Below are 21,216 nucleotides of genomic sequence, written 5' to 3'. Positions count from 1 at the left end.
AACCAATACGAGTGCATATACACATATACATCAACAACAATGTCTGACTCCCCTCAAAGCCAGTTGACGGAACAATTGAAGAATTTGCTGACGAAAGTAGACAAGGATGCGTTACATCCCTTGACCAAACTAGTATCTCCTTCAGAACCAGTGGATATACAGCAAATACGAGAAGGTCGTCAACAACGAGAGAGAACGTCGGAGAGCTCGTCATCATCTATATCATCCTTACCAACTGAAATATTAGAACCGCCATCAAACCAACCTCAAGTTAATAGTACACCGGCGCTTGCTAGCCCACAGCCGCAACATTCATCTTTTCGTCGAAAACATTCAATTCATAAATTCAATCGAAGTCAGTATAGTCTTAGTTCCATGTCCTCTACGCCATACGGGTCCACTGTGCCAAGTATAAGTAGCTCACCAAAGGACAATTTTGCAAGAGAACCACCACGGATACATGCAAAGTTGTATTGCGAGGATGTAGCCAAAAGCAACAAGACGGCAAAAGATGTATTGTCTCGGTTATCTTCCGATGAGTTGAGATCGGTTAAGAGTCATACTGAGTTGGCAGAAACTGCGAATGGAGTGAGGATGTTAGCCAAGAATCTTTCGAGGGCGACTATACAATTGGATGTTAGGGCATTGATGATTGTAACAAAAGCGAGAGATAATGCTTTGGTTTACTTGACGCGAGAAGTTGTTGAATGGCTATTGTCAAATCATACTGAAATCACAGTATTTGTTGATTCAAAACTAGAGCATTCGAAAAGATTTGATAGTAAACGCATGGTTAAACAGTATCCCAGTGCTTCCAAGCATTTGCGATACTGGAACAAAGAGTTGACTTTGAAATCACCTGAATTGTTTGATTTGGTGGTTACGCTTGGTGGAGATGGTACCGTGCTTTATGTTTCCAACTTGTTTCAACGAGTTGTACCACCAGTATTGTCATTTTCATTAGGAAGTTTAGGGTTTTTAACCAATTTCAAGTTTGATGACTACAAATCTAAATTAAATCATTGTTTAGATTCAGGAGTGAAAGCAAATTTAAGAATGAGATTTACTTGTCGAGTACATACCGCCGAGGGCAAACTCATATGTGAGCAACAAGTTTTGAATGAATTGGTTGTTGATAGAGGGCCTTCTCCCTTTGTGACAAACTTGGAACTTTATGGTGATGGATCATTGTTGACTATAGCACAAGCTGATGGACTTATTATTGCAACACCAACAGGTTCAACGGCATACTCTTTGTCTGCTGGAGGTTCCCTAGTTCATCCAGGAGTTAGCGCTATTAGCGTGACGCCTATTTGCCCTCATACGTTATCTTTCCGCCCTATATTGTTACCAGATGGGATGTTTTTGAAGATCAAAGTACCTGTAACCAGTAGGTCCACTGCATGGTGTTCGTTTGATGGGAAAGTGAGAAAAGAGCTTAGCAAAGGGTACTACGTCACAATACAAGCTTCTCCTTTCCCATTCCCCACAGTCATTGCTTCCAAAACGGAATACATGGATTCAGTTAGTAGGAACTTGAATTGGAATGTTAGAGAGCAACAGAAACCGTTTAGTTCGTATTTGAAGCCAGAAACAAGACAAATGATGGTTGAGAATGATAATGGAGAATTCAAACCAGAGCAGAATGAGGATAACGAAGATTTCGACATCAACTACAGTGATCAAGAAGAATCAGAAGAAAAGACGTCATCGAGTAATACCACGAGTGAGACCAATAGTGAGGATATGCTGTATCTTCCTTTGGGTGGTGGTACTCAAACACCTACAACCAATAATCAAGATGACCGATGTTGCTATGCACATCCACACGCAAGAGTACATTTGAATGGAAATTGAATGACTTGATTGCGGTGGCATATATATATATAAGGTGGATATACAAATTGAATGACTATCATTTTTATTTCATTTTGTTTGTGTGATTTTTGTCTGTCTGGTTTTTTTAAAAAATTGTCTGCGTCAGTGTCTGTTTGAGTGTCTGTCTTATATATGTATTGTGCGTTTGTGTCTGTCTTACTTAATGCTCTCTCTCTCATAGGAAAAAAGAAAAGAAAAATTTTCTTTTGTTTCTTTTTTTTTTTTCTCTTCTCAATACCCATTGCATACAAGAGAAAAATTTACAAAGGAATATAAAAAAAAGTCACATCACACTCTACTTTCCACTCTTTATTCACGAAGATCAATCTTCGATACAAGCATACTAAATCAAACTATATTAACAGAATTATGTCTGACATTAGTCAACAAATGAACAATTTAAGTGTTCAAGAAAATGGAAGTAATGGTCAATATCAACCAAAACAAAATGGTCGCAGACAATATGTGCCACCACATTTGAGAAACAGATCTGGCCAGCAATCAAACGGTTCCGACGATGTTCCATTTGGTGGATCTCGCCGCAACAATGGTTATGACAACAGAGGTGGTTATGCATCCTCCAGAGGCAATGGATTTGGCTTTGGTGGTTCAAGAGGCGGAGCCAGAGGTGGATCTGGGTTTGGAGGTAGTGGCGGTGGTAGATACCAAAGACAAGTCCCAGGTGTAGGTAAATGGGTTGATGGAAAACACGTTCCTGCACCACGTAATGAGAGATTGGAAATTGAGTTATTTGGTGTTCCAGACCAAGACGAAACTCATTCATCATCAGGTATCAACTTTGACAACTATGATGATATCCCAGTTGAGGCTAGTGGTGATAATGTACCGGAACCAATCACAGCTTTCACTGCCCCGCCATTGGATGAATTGTTGGTTGAAAATATTAAGTTATCCAAATTCACCAAACCAACTCCAGTTCAAAAATACTCTGTTCCAATTGTTGCTGGTGGTAGAGACTTGATGGCTTGTGCTCAAACCGGTTCGGGTAAGACTGGTGGATTCCTTTTCCCTGTTTTGTCTGAATCTTATGCCAATGGTCCAGCTCCAGTTCCTGAATCTACTGGAACTTTTTCATCACACAAGGCTTACCCAACTGTTCTTGTTATGGCTCCAACTAGAGAGTTGGTCTCCCAAATTTATGACGAAAGTAAGAAGTTTGCTTACAGATCATGGGTCCGTCCTTGCGTTGTTTATGGTGGTGCCGATATTGGAAACCAAATTAGACAATTGGATAGAGGTTGTGACTTGTTGGTTGCAACTCCAGGTCGTCTTAAGGATTTACTCGAAAGAGGAAGAGTTTCATTGGCCAACATCAAATACTTGGTTTTGGACGAAGCTGATAGAATGTTGGATATGGGTTTTGAACCTCAAATTAGGCAAATTGTTCAGGAATGTGATATGCCAAGTGTTGAAAATAGGCAAACTTTGATGTTTTCTGCTACTTTTCCAAGAGATATTCAAATGTTGGCTCGTGATTTCTTGAAAAATTACATCTTTCTTTCCGTTGGTAGAGTTGGTTCTACTTCGGAAAATATTACTCAAAAAGTCTTGTACGTTGAAGACGAAGAGAAAAAGTCAGTTATTTTGGATATGTTGAATGCCAACAATTCAGGTTTAACCATTGTCTTCACCGAAACCAAGAGAATGGCAGATAACTTAGCTGATTTCTTGTATGACCAAGGGTTCCCTGCTACCGCAATTCATGGTGATAGATCTCAATACGAGAGAGAAAAGGCCCTTGCTGCATTCAAGAATGGTAAAGCACCAATTTTGGTTGCTACTGCTGTTGCCGCTAGAGGTTTGGATATTCCAAATGTGTCCCACGTCATCAATTATGATTTACCAGGTGACATTGATGATTATGTTCATAGAATTGGTCGTACTGGTCGTGCAGGTAATGTTGGTATTGCTACTGCGTTCTTTAACAGAAACAACAAGAACATTGCTAAAGACATGATTGATTTATTGGCCGAGGCTAATCAAGAGGTTCCTGATTTCTTGACCAAGATTTCAAGAGAATCGTCATTTGGTAGAGGTGGTCGTGGATCTTCCCGTGGTGGAGGATACGGTGGTCGTGGTGGAGCCACTAGAGATTTCAGAAGATCTGGTGGAGGAGGTGGAGGAGGATACTCCAACTCCGGTTGGGGTAGTAGCGCCGGCAGCGGATGGGGAAGTTCAGGTAACAGTGGCTGGGGAAATTCAAATGGCGGAGGTAGCAGTGGTGGTTATGGATCCCGCTCAAATTTCAACTCAAGCTATGGTAACCCATCTGGTTCTACCTCGTGGTGGTAAGCGTACGCAAACTGCTAGCGCATTGTGCACCACAACACACAAGCTCGCTTTTTATTTTGCATCATCATTTAGAACTCATCTAAATCGTTTTTTTTTTCAACATTTTTCAAACATATTCACACAATAGATCATCATCGCTGACAACTATAACATCATCATCATCACAAAAAGATTCAGTTTTTTTTTTTTTCAACATTTACATTGTTTTGCTTTTTCGTTACGACTCGTGTATTATTAGTTTTACAAGTTATTTACTTTATTTTCAGTTTCATACATTTGTTCAAAGGATACATATAGAAAAGGCATTTACATATAGAGAGAGATATGGGAAGAAGAAAAAGAAAAAGAAGAAATACAATACTTTGTGATAAATTAGGAAATTTCTTTCTTCCCTTCAAAAAAATTGTGGGAATATATTTGATATACATTTAATCGGGAAAAGATTTGGACATCGAGTTCAATTTTATATATTAAGGATGCATAGTTTTGTATATTAAAATTTTATTATTAACTAGTTTTCAAAGCACTACAGTAAGGTCTTCGAGTAATTCTCTCTCTCTTTACTGTGGGCAAGGGATCTGTTTCTATATCTGCGAGCGCATTTTCGATCGGATTATTTTTGTTTGCATATTTTTTATTTTTTTTTTCCCAACAGGAAAAGGCAGTGCTTATACGTTGATATGGGACGAAGAAATTACAAGACTGCATTTGTCACGGGGTTTTTACTACTAGTGGTCTACTTCTTTTATTTCTCCTTTAATGGACATGCAGCATACAAGACTGAACCAAATTCCAACAAATTGCAACTTATAAGAGAACTTGAAGCTAATAAAGAATGGAAAACTCGAGGATTCAACTTCCAACCAAAATTAAAACCAACTCCAGAACAATCAAGTAAAGTTCTTCAGGAACTATACCATAGCATTCCTTATGATCCTACAAGCGACTTTCCTAAATTTATCTGGCAAACATGGAAGGTTGCCTTGAGCGATGAATCTTTCCCCAAGAGATATCGCAATTTCCAAAAAACTTGGGATGATAAAAACCCCAATTACAAGCATTTTGTGATTTCAGATGCGCAATGCGATGCCCTTGTTGCAGAGCTTTATGCTGAAGCCCCCGATGTCGCAAAAGCCTACAGCGTCATGCCTAAATCAATCTTAAAAGCTGACTTTTTCCGTTACTTGATACTATTTGCCAGAGGAGGAGTGTACACCGACATTGATACCGTAGGATTGAAGCCCATTGACGAGTGGGCAAGCAATAATGAAGAAATAGCCGGTAAAACAAACAATGCAGGGTTAGTTGTTGGAATTGAAGCCGATCCAGACCGTCCAGACTGGGCCGATTGGTATGCTCGCAGAATACAATTTTGTCAATGGACAATTCAATCAAAACGTGGTCATCCCATGTTGGCCCAGCTTATAGCAAAGATCACAGACATAACGCTAACAAGATCAGCAAAGGGACAATTGAAAAAAATATTGGGTAAAGATGAAGGTGGTGATATAATGAATTGGACAGGACCTGGTATTTTCACTGACTATGTTTTTAAATACCTCAATCAGGTAGTTGAAGTTGATTGGCGTCTTTTCACAGGGATGGAACAACCAATTGCTATCGACGATGTTTTGGTGTTGCCCATAACTTCCTTCAGTCCCGATGTGAATCAAATGGGGGCCAAGTCATCAGGTGATCCAATGGCATTTGCCAAACATATGTTTTCGGGAAGTTGGAAGGACGATGGCATGCCTGAAATGCTTACATAGGTTTTTTTTTTCGATATAGTGTTTTAATAGAGTTTACAATCGTGTTGTGAAGGCATTGGTTTGAAAGAGTGGAGGCAATTGAGTGGTTGGATAGAGTTGGTACTGACTGTAGCTTTCGCGATTTAAACTTTTGTGGGGAGGGCCACGTCACAAGTATCCACAGGTCTGATGCCGTTTTAAAACATGAATAGCTATAGCTACTTTCGTCTTAGTAAAAATAGGTTATTATAATTTTCCTCTCAGGTAGCACTCGCCCCGTATTCCGTTGCTGTTATCCTTAGTGCAGGATAATCAAGATTGATATGATTCACATTTTTCGTGACATGACAGGTTTTAAACTTCACAGTTCACCCCCACAACAGAAGCAATCCGCATCTACTTTCCCATTTGATTCTCTTAGTCTTGGTCTTCTGAGTTACCCTATTGATTCTGGAATATTCGAAATGCACGTCAAAATTGACGGATATTGGTCTTGCGGTTTTGAGATGTTGAGTTGATGCTACTTCAATCCACAAGATTTAGGTAATAACAATTGATGTGTTATAAGAGGCTTCTCTCATTGTCTCTCACTCGCTATGAAGCATTTTCAAAGGGGGTACGTTGTCGGGGTACGTTGTCGGGGCAGCGACCCCGTGCTAGAGCTTTGGGGTTCTTTTTTTTAACTTTTTAGACATTGAACAACTCCGCATCGCTTGTGCCCCAAATGAGACAAGAAAAATTACACAAACCGGCTCCGCCTTATCAGTAGCACCCGCAATAAAAAAATGGTTGGAGAGATTAGAAGACAAATCTTAGATTATATAAAGACGCAACAATTCTTGCTTGAGTGTTCACTTCCAGAGCAGCTTTAGGCCCCATTAACCTGCAATGCCTTTAGAAGAGATTCGTTACGTTACCAAAGTAGACCTTGCCAAGCCTGGTTATGAACAGCCCCAAGTGCACAATAGATGGCATCCAGATGTTCCATTTTCTGAAACAATTTATCCTGGTGAAACTGTCAAGATTGAGTGTTTGGATTGGACCGGGAACCAAATCAAGAATGATGATTCAGCTGATGATATTTTAAATGTTGATCTTACTAGAATTCACTACATCTCTGGTCCATTTAACATTGAAGGTGCTGAGCCAGGTGATGTCTTGGTTGTTGAAATCAAAGACGTTCAGCCATTGGATAGACAACCTTGGGGATACTGTGGTATCTTTCACAAGAAAAACGGTGGTGGATTTTTGGACAAGTTCTATCCCGAAGCTGCAAAAGCCATATTTGATCTTGAAGGTATTCATGCTACATCGAGACATATCCCACATACTAAATTCACGGGTTTAATCCATCCAGGTATTATGGGCACTGCCCCCTCTCATGAAGTCTTGAAAGAATGGAATCAAAGAGAGGTTGGTTTGATCAATGACATTCAACATGAATATGAAACTGCGGTTGCATTACCACCATTGGAAATGAATGCCCATTCTGGTAGTGCCACCGGAGAGCTTGCTGCACGTATTGCTAAAGAGGGTGCAAGAACTATCCCGGGAAGACCAGAAAATGGTGGCAATTGTGATATCAAAAACTTGTCAAGAGGCTCCAAATGTTACTTCCCTGTGTATGTTAAAGGTGCCAAATTCTCTGTTGGTGACTTGCACTTTTCACAAGGTGATGGAGAAATTTCATTTTGTGGTGCAATTGAAATGCCAGGTGTCTTGTCCATCAAAACTTCTGTGATTAAGGGAGGAATGGAAAAGCTTTCCATAAAAAGTCCGATATTCACTCCGGGAGACGTTCAAAATCACTATGGCCCTTCTAGATACTTGACATTTGAAGGGTTTTCCGTTGATGAAGAAGGTAATCAAAAGTATCTTTGTGCAACCACAGCTTACAGACAAGCATGCATTCGAGCAATTGAATACTTGAGAAAATTTGGCTACAATGATTACCAGATCTACTTGTTGTTATCTACTGCTCCAATTGAGGGACATATTGCTGGAGTTGTTGATGTGCCAAATGCTTGTACAACACTTGGCATTCCAATGGACATTTTTGACATTGATGTTAGCCCAGAAGGAAGCTTGAAGTCGTACAACATGGGAAATTGTGCATTGGTGAGCAACGCAAACCATTCACTCACCTACAATTTTAAGTAGTGAGATGCACACACACACGCACACGCACAGAGAGGTACACAATCATGACAAAATTTTAAACTTGTATATGACCTTATATAATGACATTTATCTACCCCCAAAGTATTCGAGACCTTCGTAGACGTTATTTTCATCTGGCTTGTTCAAATCCTTCAAGTCGTGGACTGGTCTCTCAGCCCTGGAAGCAGCACGGATAATCAATCTTGAATCGGTGGTGTCAAAGTCCAAAATTGCTGAGTGACTAACAATACGGTTATCAAAGATGACAACAGTTCCAGGTTGCCAATTGACCCTGATTTGGAAATCATGACCATTGTTGACATGGTCAAGCAAAAACTTCAACAAGTATTCTGACTCCTCTGTCTTTAAGTCAGCAATTCTTCTAGTGAATCCATTATTAACGTACAAAACCTTTTGACCAGATGGAGTGGTACGAACAATTGGGTGCACATTTTCAACTGGATGTCTCTTAACCACACCTCCTTTAACAACAGCATGGTTAGCTTGTTCAACTCCACTGTGAACAGCATACAAATCTTGCAACTTTTCTTTGAATTTGGAAGACAAACGATTGTAAGCTTCGATGTTGTCAGCAAAAACAGTATCACCCCCACCAGTCTTTGGGATGTTGGTAACGGCAAGGAAGGAAACACCAGTAGGGTTCAATTCATAACTAACATCAGAGTGGAAACCAACAAGTCTGTTTCTTTTTTCAAAAGGGTCTTCCTTGGTGTCTCCTGTCAACACTGAATGAATGTCGGGGTGATTTTGTGGTGCACCTGAAGTTGGGTGAATGTGCAATCTACCGTAATGGCTGACGTAATTGGTTAAGTACTCTGGACCCTTGGCAATCAAGTCTTGGTCTCTGAAAACCAAGACACCTCTTTGAGAGGCAAGTAAAGCAACCTCATCCTTACCAGCATCATTCAATTGAGTTAATTGAACACCTTTGATTTCAGTACCCAACTTTGGAGAAATTGTAGTCACCTCGGCCTTCTTGTCCTTTGGGAACAAGTTGGGAAAGTCCTTATCAGCTTTCAATGCGTTGTCGTGGTGCTCTTGAAACTCATATGGTTCATACTTTTCATTCTTGTTCCAAGTTGGTAAGTAAGGAATTGATTCAGGGGCCAATTTTTTAGCGGCATCTTCAGAAAGTGCAACTTTACCCTTTGGATCAGCGACTAAGTTATTGCCACCAACTAAGGCACTAGGGAGGTTCAATTGACGAGCTGGCATTTGTAAGTACTGTGTGATTGCTTCTTTTTGCGATGGGTCGAAACAATCGAAGGTCAATTGAGAAGCGTTTGATGCCATTTTATAATTTTTGAAAAAAAAATTGTGGCTGCAAATTTGTGCTGTTGCAAATTTGAACCACAATTCCGACACCTGGGTCCACAAAATCGAACCCCACACTCCCCCTGAAAAATTTCCGGTGATTAGTGCAAGCTTTAATTGGATCGGCTATAAGTTCATTTTGAGGTTTAAATGCTGATTTCTTTTGACTAATAAAGAGCTAAATCCGTGAACGAACCACACTTACCCCTTGCAACTTTGACTAATATTCTTCATTTGTTGGCCAATTTCTAAAATCTTTCAAGTGATTTTCCAGCAGAACTAGTGTGAACACTGCCACGAAGTAGAAAATACGCCACACCTTTTGACGAATAAAGCTCACCATGCTTAATTAACTTTAATCTATTGGCTGCAGTCTTATCTAATTAACAGCCACACTTTCCCCCCCCCTTCAATTCACTTTCATTTGAGATCGGGTCGCGGGACAGTTCATGTGGCTGCAAAGATTTTTAATCATAAATGCTGTACACGACCATTTCAATTATTCATGTGATTAATTTAGGAAGAGTGCAATCAGCTACTAATAACTTTGCAAAGTGTAATTATTTCGGGGACGCACTTTTTGGACAAAAATTGATGCAAAAAAAATTTCAAGGGTTTCGATTACGATGTATATCTCCCTATCACAAATGCATTGCCAGAACATTTCAGTTTAAGATCATTGAAAAGAGAAAGTGCCAACTCTGTGTACGCTCAAGCAATCTCTATGTGCAATGTCGGCACCAGCCAAAAGTCCACATAAATAGGTACCCAAAACCAATTAAGGGCCCTCCCTGTATCAAACTGTCACTGTATGACTCTTTGAACATCCTAACAGCACTGTCCATTTTAGGGCAGTTTCTTCTTCTAGTGAATATGAGACACAGTCTTGTGTCACTAATTCTCGTTCTTTTTTTTTTCACGATAAACTCCAGATTCACATTGTTACTTGAAACGCGCAAATAGATCATTTCATCGTAAACAAAAAAACACACACCTACATTTCAACTGCATGCGATTACGTCAAGACAGAGAAGGAGCATTACCACTTTGAGTATCAGGGTTAAACTAGATGAGTACACTTAGCTTCAATGATTCGTTTTTGAAATGGGATGCTGCTCAAGTGTCCACCTTCATCAATATGGTTACTAAAGATCTAGATAGACAGTATGGATCGTTGTTTTTGGACAACAACATAGACGGATCATTGTTGCCATTTTTATCAACTGAACACTTGAAAGAACTAGGCATTGACACGTTAAAGATGCGCCTATTGATTAAGAAAAGTATTAGCGAATTAATTGTGGATCACTACAAGAAGAACCCTCCACAATCGATTTACGATCCGGAGTATGCTTTGAATAACATCAGCATAGATAGCAATCAAATATCACTAGAGAGTTTAAAGGTATCGGCAGTATTGGTCCAGGATCTGATAAGAAAGTTCAATAGAGAGTCACGGGGCCAACAACAACTCGAGCTGCCTCTTTCACCAACTCAACACGAAATCAAAAGATTAAACGACAACTTCAAAAAATTGAAAACGGACTTGATACCGGTGATTAGACTACTCAAAGACTCTAAGCCACTACCAACGCCAACATTAGATCCAGGTTCAACAGCCGCTTTGGACTCTCCGACTTTCTCCCCTCTGCATCTGATTGATGAGAAGGATAAGAATGATTCTCGACCAGGAAGTGGTTACATTAGCGATCCAAATCGACTTTCTGCTGGAGATACACTGAGTCCGACTTCACAACGATTCTCGTCGGGAAGCATATTATCCATGGGTACGGGTCAGATCATTTCTCAATTAGTTTCCAAAGTTGTTGATGATAAATCCCATGAGTTTAAGTTGCAAAAAGTAGGCTCGCAAAGGCATAAGTCAGGTCACCATGGCAGTTCTCTGAGTAAATTGAGACCCACATTAGTGGAAAATACTTCATCGGGATCAACAGTTACAGTAAACACTGACCAACAAAGGGCACAGACACAGCAACAACAACAACCAGTCACTGGGCAGTTGAAGTCACCGTTGCATCAATCGCAAACAGCTCGTGGTCAACAACAGTCAAGTCAGATACAGCCGCATACACATCCACATACTCAGCAACAGCAGCAGCAGCAGCAGCAACCGGCCCCTCTTACTCAGCCACACGCATCGAGATCACATTCCGGGAATGAACCACTCAAGCAATTACGCGCATCAACTGATGACTCATGTTTGAAAATTCTACAACATGCAATGAAGCGCCACCACATACCTCGTGAAGACTGGTCAAAGTATGTTCTCGTGATTTGCTACGGTGATAAAGAAAGGATTTTAAAACTAGCAGAAAAACCTGTTGTGGTATACAAGGAGTTACAAGAGCTAGGGAAGCATCCAGCAATAATGTTGAGGCAACTAGCTGATGTTCCCGCATCTGAGCCCGAAGAATACGAAGGCTCAAGAATAAGTTCGGACATTCCTGGTGGTGTTTTGTGAGAAGGAGAGTTGGTAGTATGAAATAAGTATCATTTTGGAAATTTCTATTGTTTAGGTCACATTAAGTCACGTGAACATGTAGGGCTTCAACTCTACTTAATTAGTGTGCGATACTTACCTATACAGAGTAAAGAGTCGGAAAAAAAAAAAAGAAAGTAATTTTGGCAGTGAAAAAAGTTGAAAAATAAAAAAGACTTTTACGGATCCCTATCATCTTACCCCTAGACTATAGACAACCATGCCTCCAAAATTCGACCCATCAGAAGTTAAATTCCTTTACTTGAGAGCAGTAGGAGGTGAAGTTGGTGCTTCATCTGCTTTGGCCCCAAAGATCGGTCCATTGGGTTTATCACCAAAGAAGGTCGGTGAAGATATCGCCAAGGCCACCAAGGATTTCAAAGGTATTAAAGTCACCGTTCAATTGAGAATCCAAAACAGACAAGCCACCGCATCAGTCGTCCCATCTGCTTCATCATTGGTTATCACAGCTTTGAAAGAGCCAGTCAGAGATAGAAAGAAGGAAAAGAACGTCAAGCACTCTGGTAACATCCCATTGGACGAAATCTTTGAAATCGCCAGAAAGATGCAAGACAAATCATTCGGTAAGAACTTGGCTTCTGTCACCAAAGAAATCTTGGGTACTGCTCAATCAGTAGGATGCCGTGTTGACGGTAAGAACCCACATGATATCATTGACGCTATAAATGCTGGTGAAATCGATGTACCAGAGAACTAAATGGGAGTCTGATTCGCTAGAAGAGAGGGAGAGAGAGAGAGAGAGAAGAAAAGTGTTTTAATAGGGTTTTAATTGATATTAACGATATTTTGAAACGAAATATAGAGTGGTTCCCTTTTGGAGTCATTTTGTAAATCAATTTGGGAAAGTTAAGAATGTTATTAAGATGATAAAAGTGTGATTGAAGACGATATCTTATATGTTTGCCAACACTCTGGTGCCAAATCTTAGTCTTGAATAAATCAATTCTATGCCATATTTGGTTCCTATTTTGGTGCAAACTAAATTGAATATTTTGGAGCTGACTACTCACCATTGTATTCCATTTTCCACTATGGATACGATAGGTCCATTTCATTAGCTCACATTTTGTCGTTGGAATCAAACTTTGAAATCTAAATACATTCACTCATTTTCCCACAATCTCTGAGTACTAGTAGGCTTACTCTACGGCGCGATCAAGTGATCACAGCAGTTTACCTGTTCATTCGACTTGCCATCCTGGTGATACCACCTAGCGGGTATGTGGCAAGTGTCTGTCTTAAACTATAGTGTGTGTCTCAATTCTTTTGCACATGACAATGGATGTTGCGACTATCTTTTAGTGCGGAAACCCCACTTAACAAACAAACAAAGAAACAACATATTCTCAGCACTTTTTCCCTTAAAAACAAAAGCTTCAAAGAGATTCATTGACTGTACACAGCAAACGAAAGGCATTCAAATAGCACACCTTGATCAAATCACACAAATCTGGGTAGAAGAGAATAAGAAAATGTCCGACAGTGTTGGTATGTATTCGCACCGTTAGAGGACTTCTTTCCAACACCGAATACTAACAATTGAAGATCGCGTATTCGTCAAAGCAATTTCTACAATTAGAGCCTTGTCCTCTCGTTCCAACTATGGTTCGTTGCCACGTCCGCCAGCCGAGAGTCGAATCAAACTTTATGGGTTATACAAGCAAGCTACAGAAGGAGATGTTAGAAATGTCATGCCTCGTCCAGTTGGGTTTACACCTGAAGATGAGGGAGCAAAGAAAAAATGGGATGCATGGAAACGTGAAGAAGGATTACCAAAAACAGAAGCAAAGAAACGATATATAGCGTTTTTGATTGAAACAATGAAAGTTTATGCCAGTGGTACACACGAAGCACGGGAGTTGTTGAATGAATTGGAGTATCTCTGGGATCAAATTAAAGATTTACCAGTATCGGACGATGAAAACGACAACAATCTTCAATTTCCGTCAAACGCGCCTCTGTTCAGTCACACCGACAGACTCTCAAACAGGACACCAAGTATTGGAGGTTATGGGTCAAGGGGTGGTGGTGGTATCGGCGGCGGCGGCGGTCCTGGCTCAACAGTGGGACTGAATTTGAACGCCATTTACTCACACTCTAGAAAAAACACCATGTCCTTGAATGATTACGTACATCAACAGAGGTTACAAAGTCAACATCCACAACCACTAACTGGTCATGCAGGGCAGCCGCATACCCATTATGAGACTGGCTCTCAAAAGGTAGGATATGGTGGAGGGCCAGGGTCAACATATTCGGCACCCATGGGGGCTGTTGGCGCAAGCAATGTTGCTGATGATTTCAAGAATTGGCAGAGTGAAGTAAATGCCATTATCAATCGGCTTACAAGGGAGTTTGTCAATAATAGAAGACGGAGTCAAGAGTATATCCCTCAGGAGGATGAGGAAAATGATTTGCCCTTAGATGATTTTGAGATTAAAAAGAGGAAGGTCATTGCTCTTTTAAAAGTTGTTGGACTCAATGCGTGGAAGTTTTTAAAGAACTTTGCCGTTAGTTTATTCACTATATTGTTTATTGTTTGGTGTGTGAAGAAGAATGTAGTTGTGAAGCGGACATTTACCAAACAAGAAACTGTTAATGGCAAAGCTAAGAAAGAGATGGTCATTAACATGATTTTGAATACCGATGAAAATAGATGGTTCATTAGGTTGTTGAATTTTGTCAACAGTTTTGTTGGCTTTGTATAAACTTGAATGTTACAAGAAGTATAAGTAGAAGTTGAATGTAGATGAGATCAACTACTTCATTTTAATAGGTAACCCTTACATGTTCTTCTACTGAAATTTGCCTCATGTTATGTAAGTGGCTTGAGATACAAGAGATGTTTTAGCTGTTTAAAACAATCTACGGAACTTCCCTTTTCAATCGGTATATTATAATGTACACTATATCTTTCGAATGTTATGCATATATTCACAGTAACACCAGCATCACCGGGATTGCCGAATTATACCAACAAGACAGCATTGACGCAGCCATCTCTATCTGGTTCATTTGTGATTTGTGCATACTTACCCCAAACCACTTTACCACCAGCAGTAACCAATCCCAATTCGGAAACATTTACTTCAATAATGGTACCCCTGGTCAAAACACCCAATTGAGTATACATTGGTGATTGCGGATTCTTTTTCACACCCAAGATCGGTAAAAAAACAGTGACTCCCAATTCTGGGTGAGTGACATTGGCTTTCTTTTGCCTCAAAGCTGAAGGACGTATAATTCTTTCCATTTTCACTGGTCTTCTGGTGAAACCTTCTCCAACAAATGTGTGTTTTGTAATCATTCTTTTCCAACTCTTGCTCTTTTTCTTACCAGTCTTGATCACTTTGAACATCTCTTCTTCGGAAATACCTCTAACTTTAGGTAAAGGAACAGAAAACTTGTCGGCCTTTTCCAATCTCTTTTGCTTTATACTGGATGATAAAGCTTTGGCAGTATTGTTAGTTTGACGATCCAAAAGATATGTAGGCAAAGCTTCGCCATCTTCTTCCTTAGGAGTTGATGGACCCTTGACTTTACTTTCTTGATGAGCCTTGATCTTCTTCTTCATCGATACCTTTTCACTATATCTCTTTTTGGCGAATTGCTTAGCTCTCCATCCCTTCAAGTTTTGAGCATCTTTAGCTACACGATGGCCCTCTCTTGCTTTCTTCTTCCTCTGCCTTTCTTCATGGTCAAATCTTCTACCATGTTGTTTGATGTGTTGTTCAATATATTCGTTTTGAGGCATATCTGTTGTGGATGAGTAGTGATGATGAAGGAGCACTAGTTTTTCCTTGCGATGCCCTTTTCAATTTTTTTTTTCCTCTTTGATAAGGGAAGAAGAAAAATTATCAACACCATCTTAAAGTACATCCCATTACATTATGTCAGATATCGATAGTATACTAAAGTCGATCATCACTTCAACCAAGGCGGCAGATGCTGCAGTTGAGAGTTTAGTGTCAGAAAATGCAAAAGTTGATCACCCGGGTTTCATTACCAATCTACTAGAGAAATCTGGACAGAGTGAAGTTGAAGGCATATCCTTGCTCTCTTTGAAGAATCAAGCATTGGCTTCTTATGTTAATAACTTACTATTAATTGTTCTAGGTCAGTTGGATAGGTTAGAGAATAACGGAAATAACAATCTCAAAAATGAAGCTATTGAGAGATCCATTGTACAAAGGGTTACTTTAGAAAAGGGTGTTAAACCATTGGAAAAGAAAATCAACTATCAGATTGAAAATCTTATGAAAGCATTCAGCAAAGCTGAGAGCCAAGATTTACAAGCAAAGAAAGAGCAAGAACAGGACTCCGGTGATAGTGATGATGCTAAAGATGATGAAAAGGAAGACAATGACATTGATTCAGATGAAGAGGATGAAATGGCATTCAGACCTGATGCTGCAGCCTTGGCCAGATTGGCTCCTCAGGCGAGCAAAACATCCACAAGTGAAAAGTATAGACCACCCAAGATTTCAGCCATGGCACCTCCTACCAGCAAGGATGCGGATGCCAAGACCGCTCCAACACAAAAACTTCAGAGTATGGAGGAATACTTACAAGAACAAAGTGATCTCCCGACCGCCGAAGCAAGCATTGGATCCACTATTGTCAGCCATGGTCGTGGTGGTGTCAAGACACAACATGACAGAAAGAAAGAAAAAGAAATCCAAACTTATGAGGAAGCTAATTTCACGAGATTGCCCACTGCTCAAACCAAGAAGAGTTTCAGACAAAAGCAAAGGGACATGGCAAATCAATTTGCTGGTGAAGATTGGAGTATTTTCAATAAAGAGAAGGATTTAGATTCTGGAACATCGAGGAAAAGAAAACCTACAACGTCATGGGATAGAGCTAAGAGAAAACGTACATAGTAATGGACGATTGTGCGATCAAGCTAATACTATTTAGATGTAAGCTGAATTGCGAGGTGTTTCGATTTTTCTCATTTGTAGGAGGCTCTATGTCAAGGCGGAGGAACTGTAGCAACGGGTATACCACTGACCCGAAATGCAAGCAAGGAGATTCGAAATTGCCTAGTTTGTTATTGTGTACTAATGGTTACCAGCTGATTCGGACAAGAACTGCAAGTATCGAACGCGTTGAGAAGCACTCTCTGTATCGGAACATCGCACAAATTGGCAACTCAATACTATAAATAGGATAAAATTGCTATCGCTCAGTGAAAAAAAAAGGCGGTCCTATTGCTATACAAACATATTCTAGAACAATGGAAGTGGGTGGGGGACCCAACTGGTTGTTAACTACTACTTTTACAAAAGAGTTGTTTAAGAAAGAGCGCATTAATTACAAATTCATCTAGAAAATGGTGTTTTGATTTTGTGCCAAAGAGTTTCGGAAATTGCCTATCGAAAAAACGAGGAAACAGTGAAATGACTCTGTCTCTGTTAAATGGTGGACCAATCGAGATCTAGAAAGCAACATAAGCATTCTGTAGAGATGTGTTGCGCAAGGTGGTTTCTTCATCAACCTTTGATGTCAAAGTTATTCAGTGCTTCTGTCACACAAAGACTTGTCCATCGTAAAAAATGGATTCTCACTCCTCGTAAAACTGGCTTCGAAAAAATCTCGAAAAAGAAATCAAACAAATTGAATCCAACCGAAAGAAAAAAATTCAATTCGGTTGTCTTTCATCCAATACAAAGCAAGGTATGGAAGCTTTGTGTCTCGTCCGAAAGGAGGTTTCTGCATTGTTGAGTTAATTGAATTCAATTGCCATGGCGTGATGCTATTAATTTTTCAAAATGCACGGATGCTTGATTTGAGACTAATTTATCGTGGTGGGGAGGGGGTTTGTTGAAGTGGAGGTACAGAGACGTTTACTAGTTTCATGTCACTTGCCTATGCTGGCTGTCAATAGTCAATGTTGATGCTATGAGGAGCTGTGCTGCTTTAGTCCTAATCAAACCATGGAGAGGATTTGTGCGGCGACATGACAAATTGCTTACAATCCAAAGCGGAAGTCTACTGTGGTGCTCGTATTTTGTGACAAATGTGATTCAATAAATTGAAAAACAACCAATGGTTATGAGCATACAAAGGTTGAGCTTTTGCTACTATGCTGAAGGCGTTCTCAATCGACAGCACCACTTGTCAACCGAATACCCAACAATTGGTATGATATAGTAAGGTTGCTATATCGTAAAAGGGGGATGGCCGCCTGTCCTTGGTGTATCCTTTTTATTGCAGTAATGTGGCCCTTCCATAGAAAGATTTTGCCTATATAAGGGGGTCGATATTTCCTATGAAAGCAAATTGATTGGTATTTTCTCCTCATCAAGAAGCTCATTACCAATTACGAACAATGAAATATTCAAAATTCGTTTTGACGTTAGCTGCTTCAGCTGCTATTTCAGCTGCTCCTTTAGCGATTAGGGATGATGCTGCACCAAGTAATGACCGAGTTAGTTTTCTTGCTACTTCAACGACCATTGCTACTGACACTGCTGCTGATAGTACTACCGACGTTACTACTGGGGCGGCTATTGACGCTGCCACTGACGATTTTTCATTTATCACTGAGGTCCCCACCGACGATGATCCACTGACCCTTGACCCCGACTTTTGGAAAAGCAATGTTATTGCTTATCCGATTTATACTGGTACAATTGTCAGCACATTCGACCCATGGGCTCCAACTTTCACTGACTCTCATACAACATTTTACATCATCCGAAGTCCTTATGGGTTTGTGGGTGACAGGGTGTTTCGTTCTGGTACCAAAAGAGATAGTGGAATTGAAAATAAAGAGGAGGAAAAAGATGTCGAGGCTATCCCTACTGATGTGGCTTCCGCAACCACTGCTTCTGATAGTTCTGGTGTTGAAACAACCACTGTGGATGGAGATGACCCACTGATCCTTGACCCGAATTTTTGGGAAAGTCATTATGTTGGTTATCCGCTTTTCACAGGCACAGTTGCCACCACATTTAACCCATGGGGTCAGACTTTTACTGACTTCAATAAGCCATATTACATCAGTTTCCCAGAATATCGAAAGGGCACTATAAAGATTCGTGGGAATGACAAAAGGGACAACGATAATGCCAAGAATTACGAAGAAGAACAAGGATTTGTTGAAGCTTTCACTACCGGTGAAGCGACCCCAACTACTACTATTGTTACTAGTTCTATCACTGAAGTGCCGGCTGAAGCAGAGCAGAGTGATGACTTACTGACCCTGGACCCAAACTTTTGGAGTAGTCATTATGCTGGTTTTCCTATTGACAAAGATGGACATACATTGTCAGTTGCCACTACTTTCAATCCAGATGATGGAACTTGGCCTGATTGGGACCAAGAATTCTACATTACTCGTGCTCCTGATGGTTGGCTGGGAGATACTTATTTTGCTCAGAAAAACAAGAGAGATGCAGGTGTTGAGCATGTTGAAGCTGTCACCACCGTTTTGATTTAGTATATATATCTTTGCGTATGTAATTTTGCGCCATTAATATAGCTTTTTAGTGTTGTTTTACAAATCTAACTATAGGAGGATAGATTCTCCACAATGTCTACAATGGTTGAATTAATTCATAAAGATTGTTGTTTCATTTATTACATACAAAACGCCACAAATATTTCTATAAAACTTCCACTAGTCTATCAATAGAAGTAGAAGAAAGTGGGTAAATTTTGGTTTGTGACGCAACAGTGATTGTCTCTTTCCGGTGGCTAAATCTACTTGTTAGCCTTGGAAAAGTACTCTTTTGAATCCTTTGGAGTGGCTTTGATAGTGTCAGAACCTGGTTGCCAGTTAGCTGGACAAACTTCACCATACTTGTCAGTAAATTGGAAAGCTTCCAACAATCTCAATGATTCATCAACTGATCTACCAACTGGCAAGTCATTGATGGTGATTTGTCTCAAAATACCCTTTGGATCAATCAAAAAGATACCTCTCAAGGCAACTCCTTCATCTTCAAGCAAAACACCATAGTCTCTTGACAAGGAGTGGTTTGTATCAGCAAGCAATGGAATGTTCAATTTACCCAAACCACCATCTTTTCTTTCAGCATTGGTCCATGACAATAAAGTGTATTCGGAATCAGTGGAAGCAAACAAAACTTCAGCATCCTTGTCAGCAAACTTCTTGAAAGCATCTGAGTAAGCGATAATTTCAGTTGGACAAACAAAAGTCCAAGCCAATGGGAAAAAAGCTAAAATCACCCATTTACCTTTGTATTGTTCCAATGACACTTCTTCGAAAACACCATCGATGACAGCAGTTTTCTTGAAAGCTGGAGCTGGTTTTTGAATTTGTGGAGCCATTGTTTATATATGTATCTATAACTTGATTGAAAAAGAAAAAGTTGATATGAAAAAAGGAGAAAGAAATTGCAAAGAGTTGAATGAAATAGGAGAAATACATTGGTATATTTATATACTTTTTAGAACGTTAGTGCTTACACACCCTACGTTTTGTGGAAATTCAAAGGAAAATGTCGCGGACACGTTACCTTTTCTTTTTTTTTTTTATTTTTCGGGGGGGAAAGAGACTTTTGTGCAACATTTTACCAGCAGATGCAATGTCTTGTCTTTTACTGAAATTGAGCTCTTACATTCCATTGCATATGACTTTAAGCAATTTGTAAAAACAGTGAGATGTAGGGACTGATGTGCAATTGACGACACTACAAAGTAAAGAAGAACGGAACTCCGGTTGTGGCCCATGGTCTATGAGTTTGTAAATCCGAATTCGGAATTCATATCGAATATATTTATCACAAGCAAGTTCAACAATAAAGGTCAACATGCGGGTTGTTGTAAAATAAATGGAAATGCCCGATGACAAAAACTGTGGCTCTCAAATTGGGACTTGGGTGTAACCTGTAGTAACTTATTGTGTTGTATGTTTAACATTTGTTACTCTTTGATTAGTGAGCATAAATCGATTCCAGACTGAAAGAGAAAAAAAAAAAAAAAAAGATTTAGGCAAAAGAACCACTTCTATCGTGTTCTTCTTTATGTACTACTGCATTTACCGAGGACCAAAAAACAAAAGAACAAAAACAAATAGACTCAATTGACGACATTCTTGTTGTTAAAATGTCGTAACTACTGATAATTTTCCTGTGGCTCAAATTTTTTTCTGGCAGTATAAAATGTCGTTCAACTGCTTTTGCGAACGACGGGGTGGCACGCCGACAAAAAGAAATTCAATCAATTCTTTTAAAAAACGTTTGTTAACGGCCTCATCAATTCAGTCAGTCATACGTTTAGTCTATTACC

At 39.8% G+C, this 21,216-nt stretch overlaps 12 protein-coding genes across 12 annotated transcripts; 9 read left to right on the top strand and 3 right to left on the bottom strand. All coding sequences in view use genetic code 12, as the record gives it.

Annotated features, from left to right (window-relative positions):
• Positions 1-39: 39 nt before the first annotated feature.
• On the top strand, positions 40-1,857 carry CPAR2_404950 (NADH/NAD(+) kinase; the record flags this gene model as incomplete). The annotated part of the gene is made up of 1 exon (XM_036811414.1): positions 40-1,857. One exon carries the CDS (start codon positions 40-42, stop codon positions 1,855-1,857), a length of 1,818 nt encoding a protein of 605 aa, XP_036667853.1.
• A 390-nt stretch (positions 1,858-2,247) lies between these two features.
• DED1 (DEAD-box ATP-dependent RNA helicase) lies at positions 2,248-4,191 on the top strand (the record flags this gene model as incomplete). The annotated part of the gene is made up of 1 exon (XM_036811413.1): positions 2,248-4,191. The coding sequence occupies one exon, from the start codon at positions 2,248-2,250 to the stop codon at positions 4,189-4,191; it is 1,944 nt and encodes a 647-aa protein (XP_036667852.1).
• A 680-nt stretch (positions 4,192-4,871) lies between these two features.
• OCH1 (Och1p) lies at positions 4,872-5,960 on the top strand (the record flags this gene model as incomplete). Its single annotated transcript, XM_036811411.1, has 1 exon — positions 4,872-5,960. The coding sequence occupies one exon, from the start codon at positions 4,872-4,874 to the stop codon at positions 5,958-5,960; it is 1,089 nt and encodes a 362-aa protein (XP_036667851.1).
• An 867-nt stretch (positions 5,961-6,827) lies between these two features.
• CPAR2_404920 (uncharacterized protein) lies at positions 6,828-8,099 on the top strand (the record flags this gene model as incomplete). Its single annotated transcript, XM_036811410.1, has 1 exon — positions 6,828-8,099. One exon carries the CDS (start codon positions 6,828-6,830, stop codon positions 8,097-8,099), a length of 1,272 nt encoding a protein of 423 aa, XP_036667850.1.
• Positions 8,100-8,186: 87 nt separating this feature from the next.
• On the bottom strand, positions 8,187-9,413 carry CPAR2_404910 (uncharacterized protein; the record flags this gene model as incomplete). Its single annotated transcript, XM_036811409.1, has 1 exon — positions 8,187-9,413. One exon carries the CDS (start codon positions 9,411-9,413, stop codon positions 8,187-8,189), a length of 1,227 nt encoding a protein of 408 aa, XP_036667849.1.
• A 1,090-nt stretch (positions 9,414-10,503) lies between these two features.
• On the top strand, positions 10,504-11,916 carry STE50 (Ste50p; the record flags this gene model as incomplete). Its single annotated transcript, XM_036811408.1, has 1 exon — positions 10,504-11,916. One exon carries the CDS (start codon positions 10,504-10,506, stop codon positions 11,914-11,916), a length of 1,413 nt encoding a protein of 470 aa, XP_036667848.1.
• Positions 11,917-12,154: 238 nt separating this feature from the next.
• RPL12 (60S ribosomal protein uL11) lies at positions 12,155-12,652 on the top strand (the record flags this gene model as incomplete). The annotated part of the gene is made up of 1 exon (XM_036811407.1): positions 12,155-12,652. One exon carries the CDS (start codon positions 12,155-12,157, stop codon positions 12,650-12,652), a length of 498 nt encoding a protein of 165 aa, XP_036667847.1.
• A 775-nt stretch (positions 12,653-13,427) lies between these two features.
• CPAR2_404880 (uncharacterized protein) lies at positions 13,428-14,663 on the top strand (the record flags this gene model as incomplete). Its single annotated transcript, XM_036811406.1, has 2 exons — positions 13,428-13,443; positions 13,501-14,663. The coding sequence occupies 2 exons, from the start codon at positions 13,428-13,430 to the stop codon at positions 14,661-14,663; spliced, it is 1,179 nt and encodes a 392-aa protein (XP_036667846.1).
• A 260-nt stretch (positions 14,664-14,923) lies between these two features.
• Positions 14,924-15,709, bottom strand: CPAR2_404870 (NSA2 family ribosome biogenesis protein; the record flags this gene model as incomplete). Its single annotated transcript, XM_036811405.1, has 1 exon — positions 14,924-15,709. The coding sequence occupies one exon, from the start codon at positions 15,707-15,709 to the stop codon at positions 14,924-14,926; it is 786 nt and encodes a 261-aa protein (XP_036667845.1).
• A 136-nt stretch (positions 15,710-15,845) lies between these two features.
• Positions 15,846-16,838, top strand: CPAR2_404860 (uncharacterized protein; the record flags this gene model as incomplete). Its single annotated transcript, XM_036811404.1, has 1 exon — positions 15,846-16,838. One exon carries the CDS (start codon positions 15,846-15,848, stop codon positions 16,836-16,838), a length of 993 nt encoding a protein of 330 aa, XP_036667844.1.
• A 1,451-nt stretch (positions 16,839-18,289) lies between these two features.
• CPAR2_404850 (uncharacterized protein) lies at positions 18,290-19,402 on the top strand (the record flags this gene model as incomplete). The annotated part of the gene is made up of 1 exon (XM_036811403.1): positions 18,290-19,402. One exon carries the CDS (start codon positions 18,290-18,292, stop codon positions 19,400-19,402), a length of 1,113 nt encoding a protein of 370 aa, XP_036667843.1.
• A 263-nt stretch (positions 19,403-19,665) lies between these two features.
• Positions 19,666-20,256, bottom strand: CPAR2_404840 (peroxiredoxin; the record flags this gene model as incomplete). Its single annotated transcript, XM_036811402.1, has 1 exon — positions 19,666-20,256. One exon carries the CDS (start codon positions 20,254-20,256, stop codon positions 19,666-19,668), a length of 591 nt encoding a protein of 196 aa, XP_036667842.1.
• Between the last annotated feature and the right edge of the window lie 960 nt (positions 20,257-21,216).

Source organism: Candida parapsilosis, contig 006372 (assembly GCF_000182765.1).
Source record: "Candida parapsilosis strain CDC317 annotated contig 006372".
NCBI lineage: Eukaryota > Fungi > Ascomycota > Pichiomycetes > Serinales > Debaryomycetaceae > Lodderomyces > Lodderomyces parapsilosis.
This window is presented reverse-complemented; position numbering and strand designations above follow the sequence as displayed.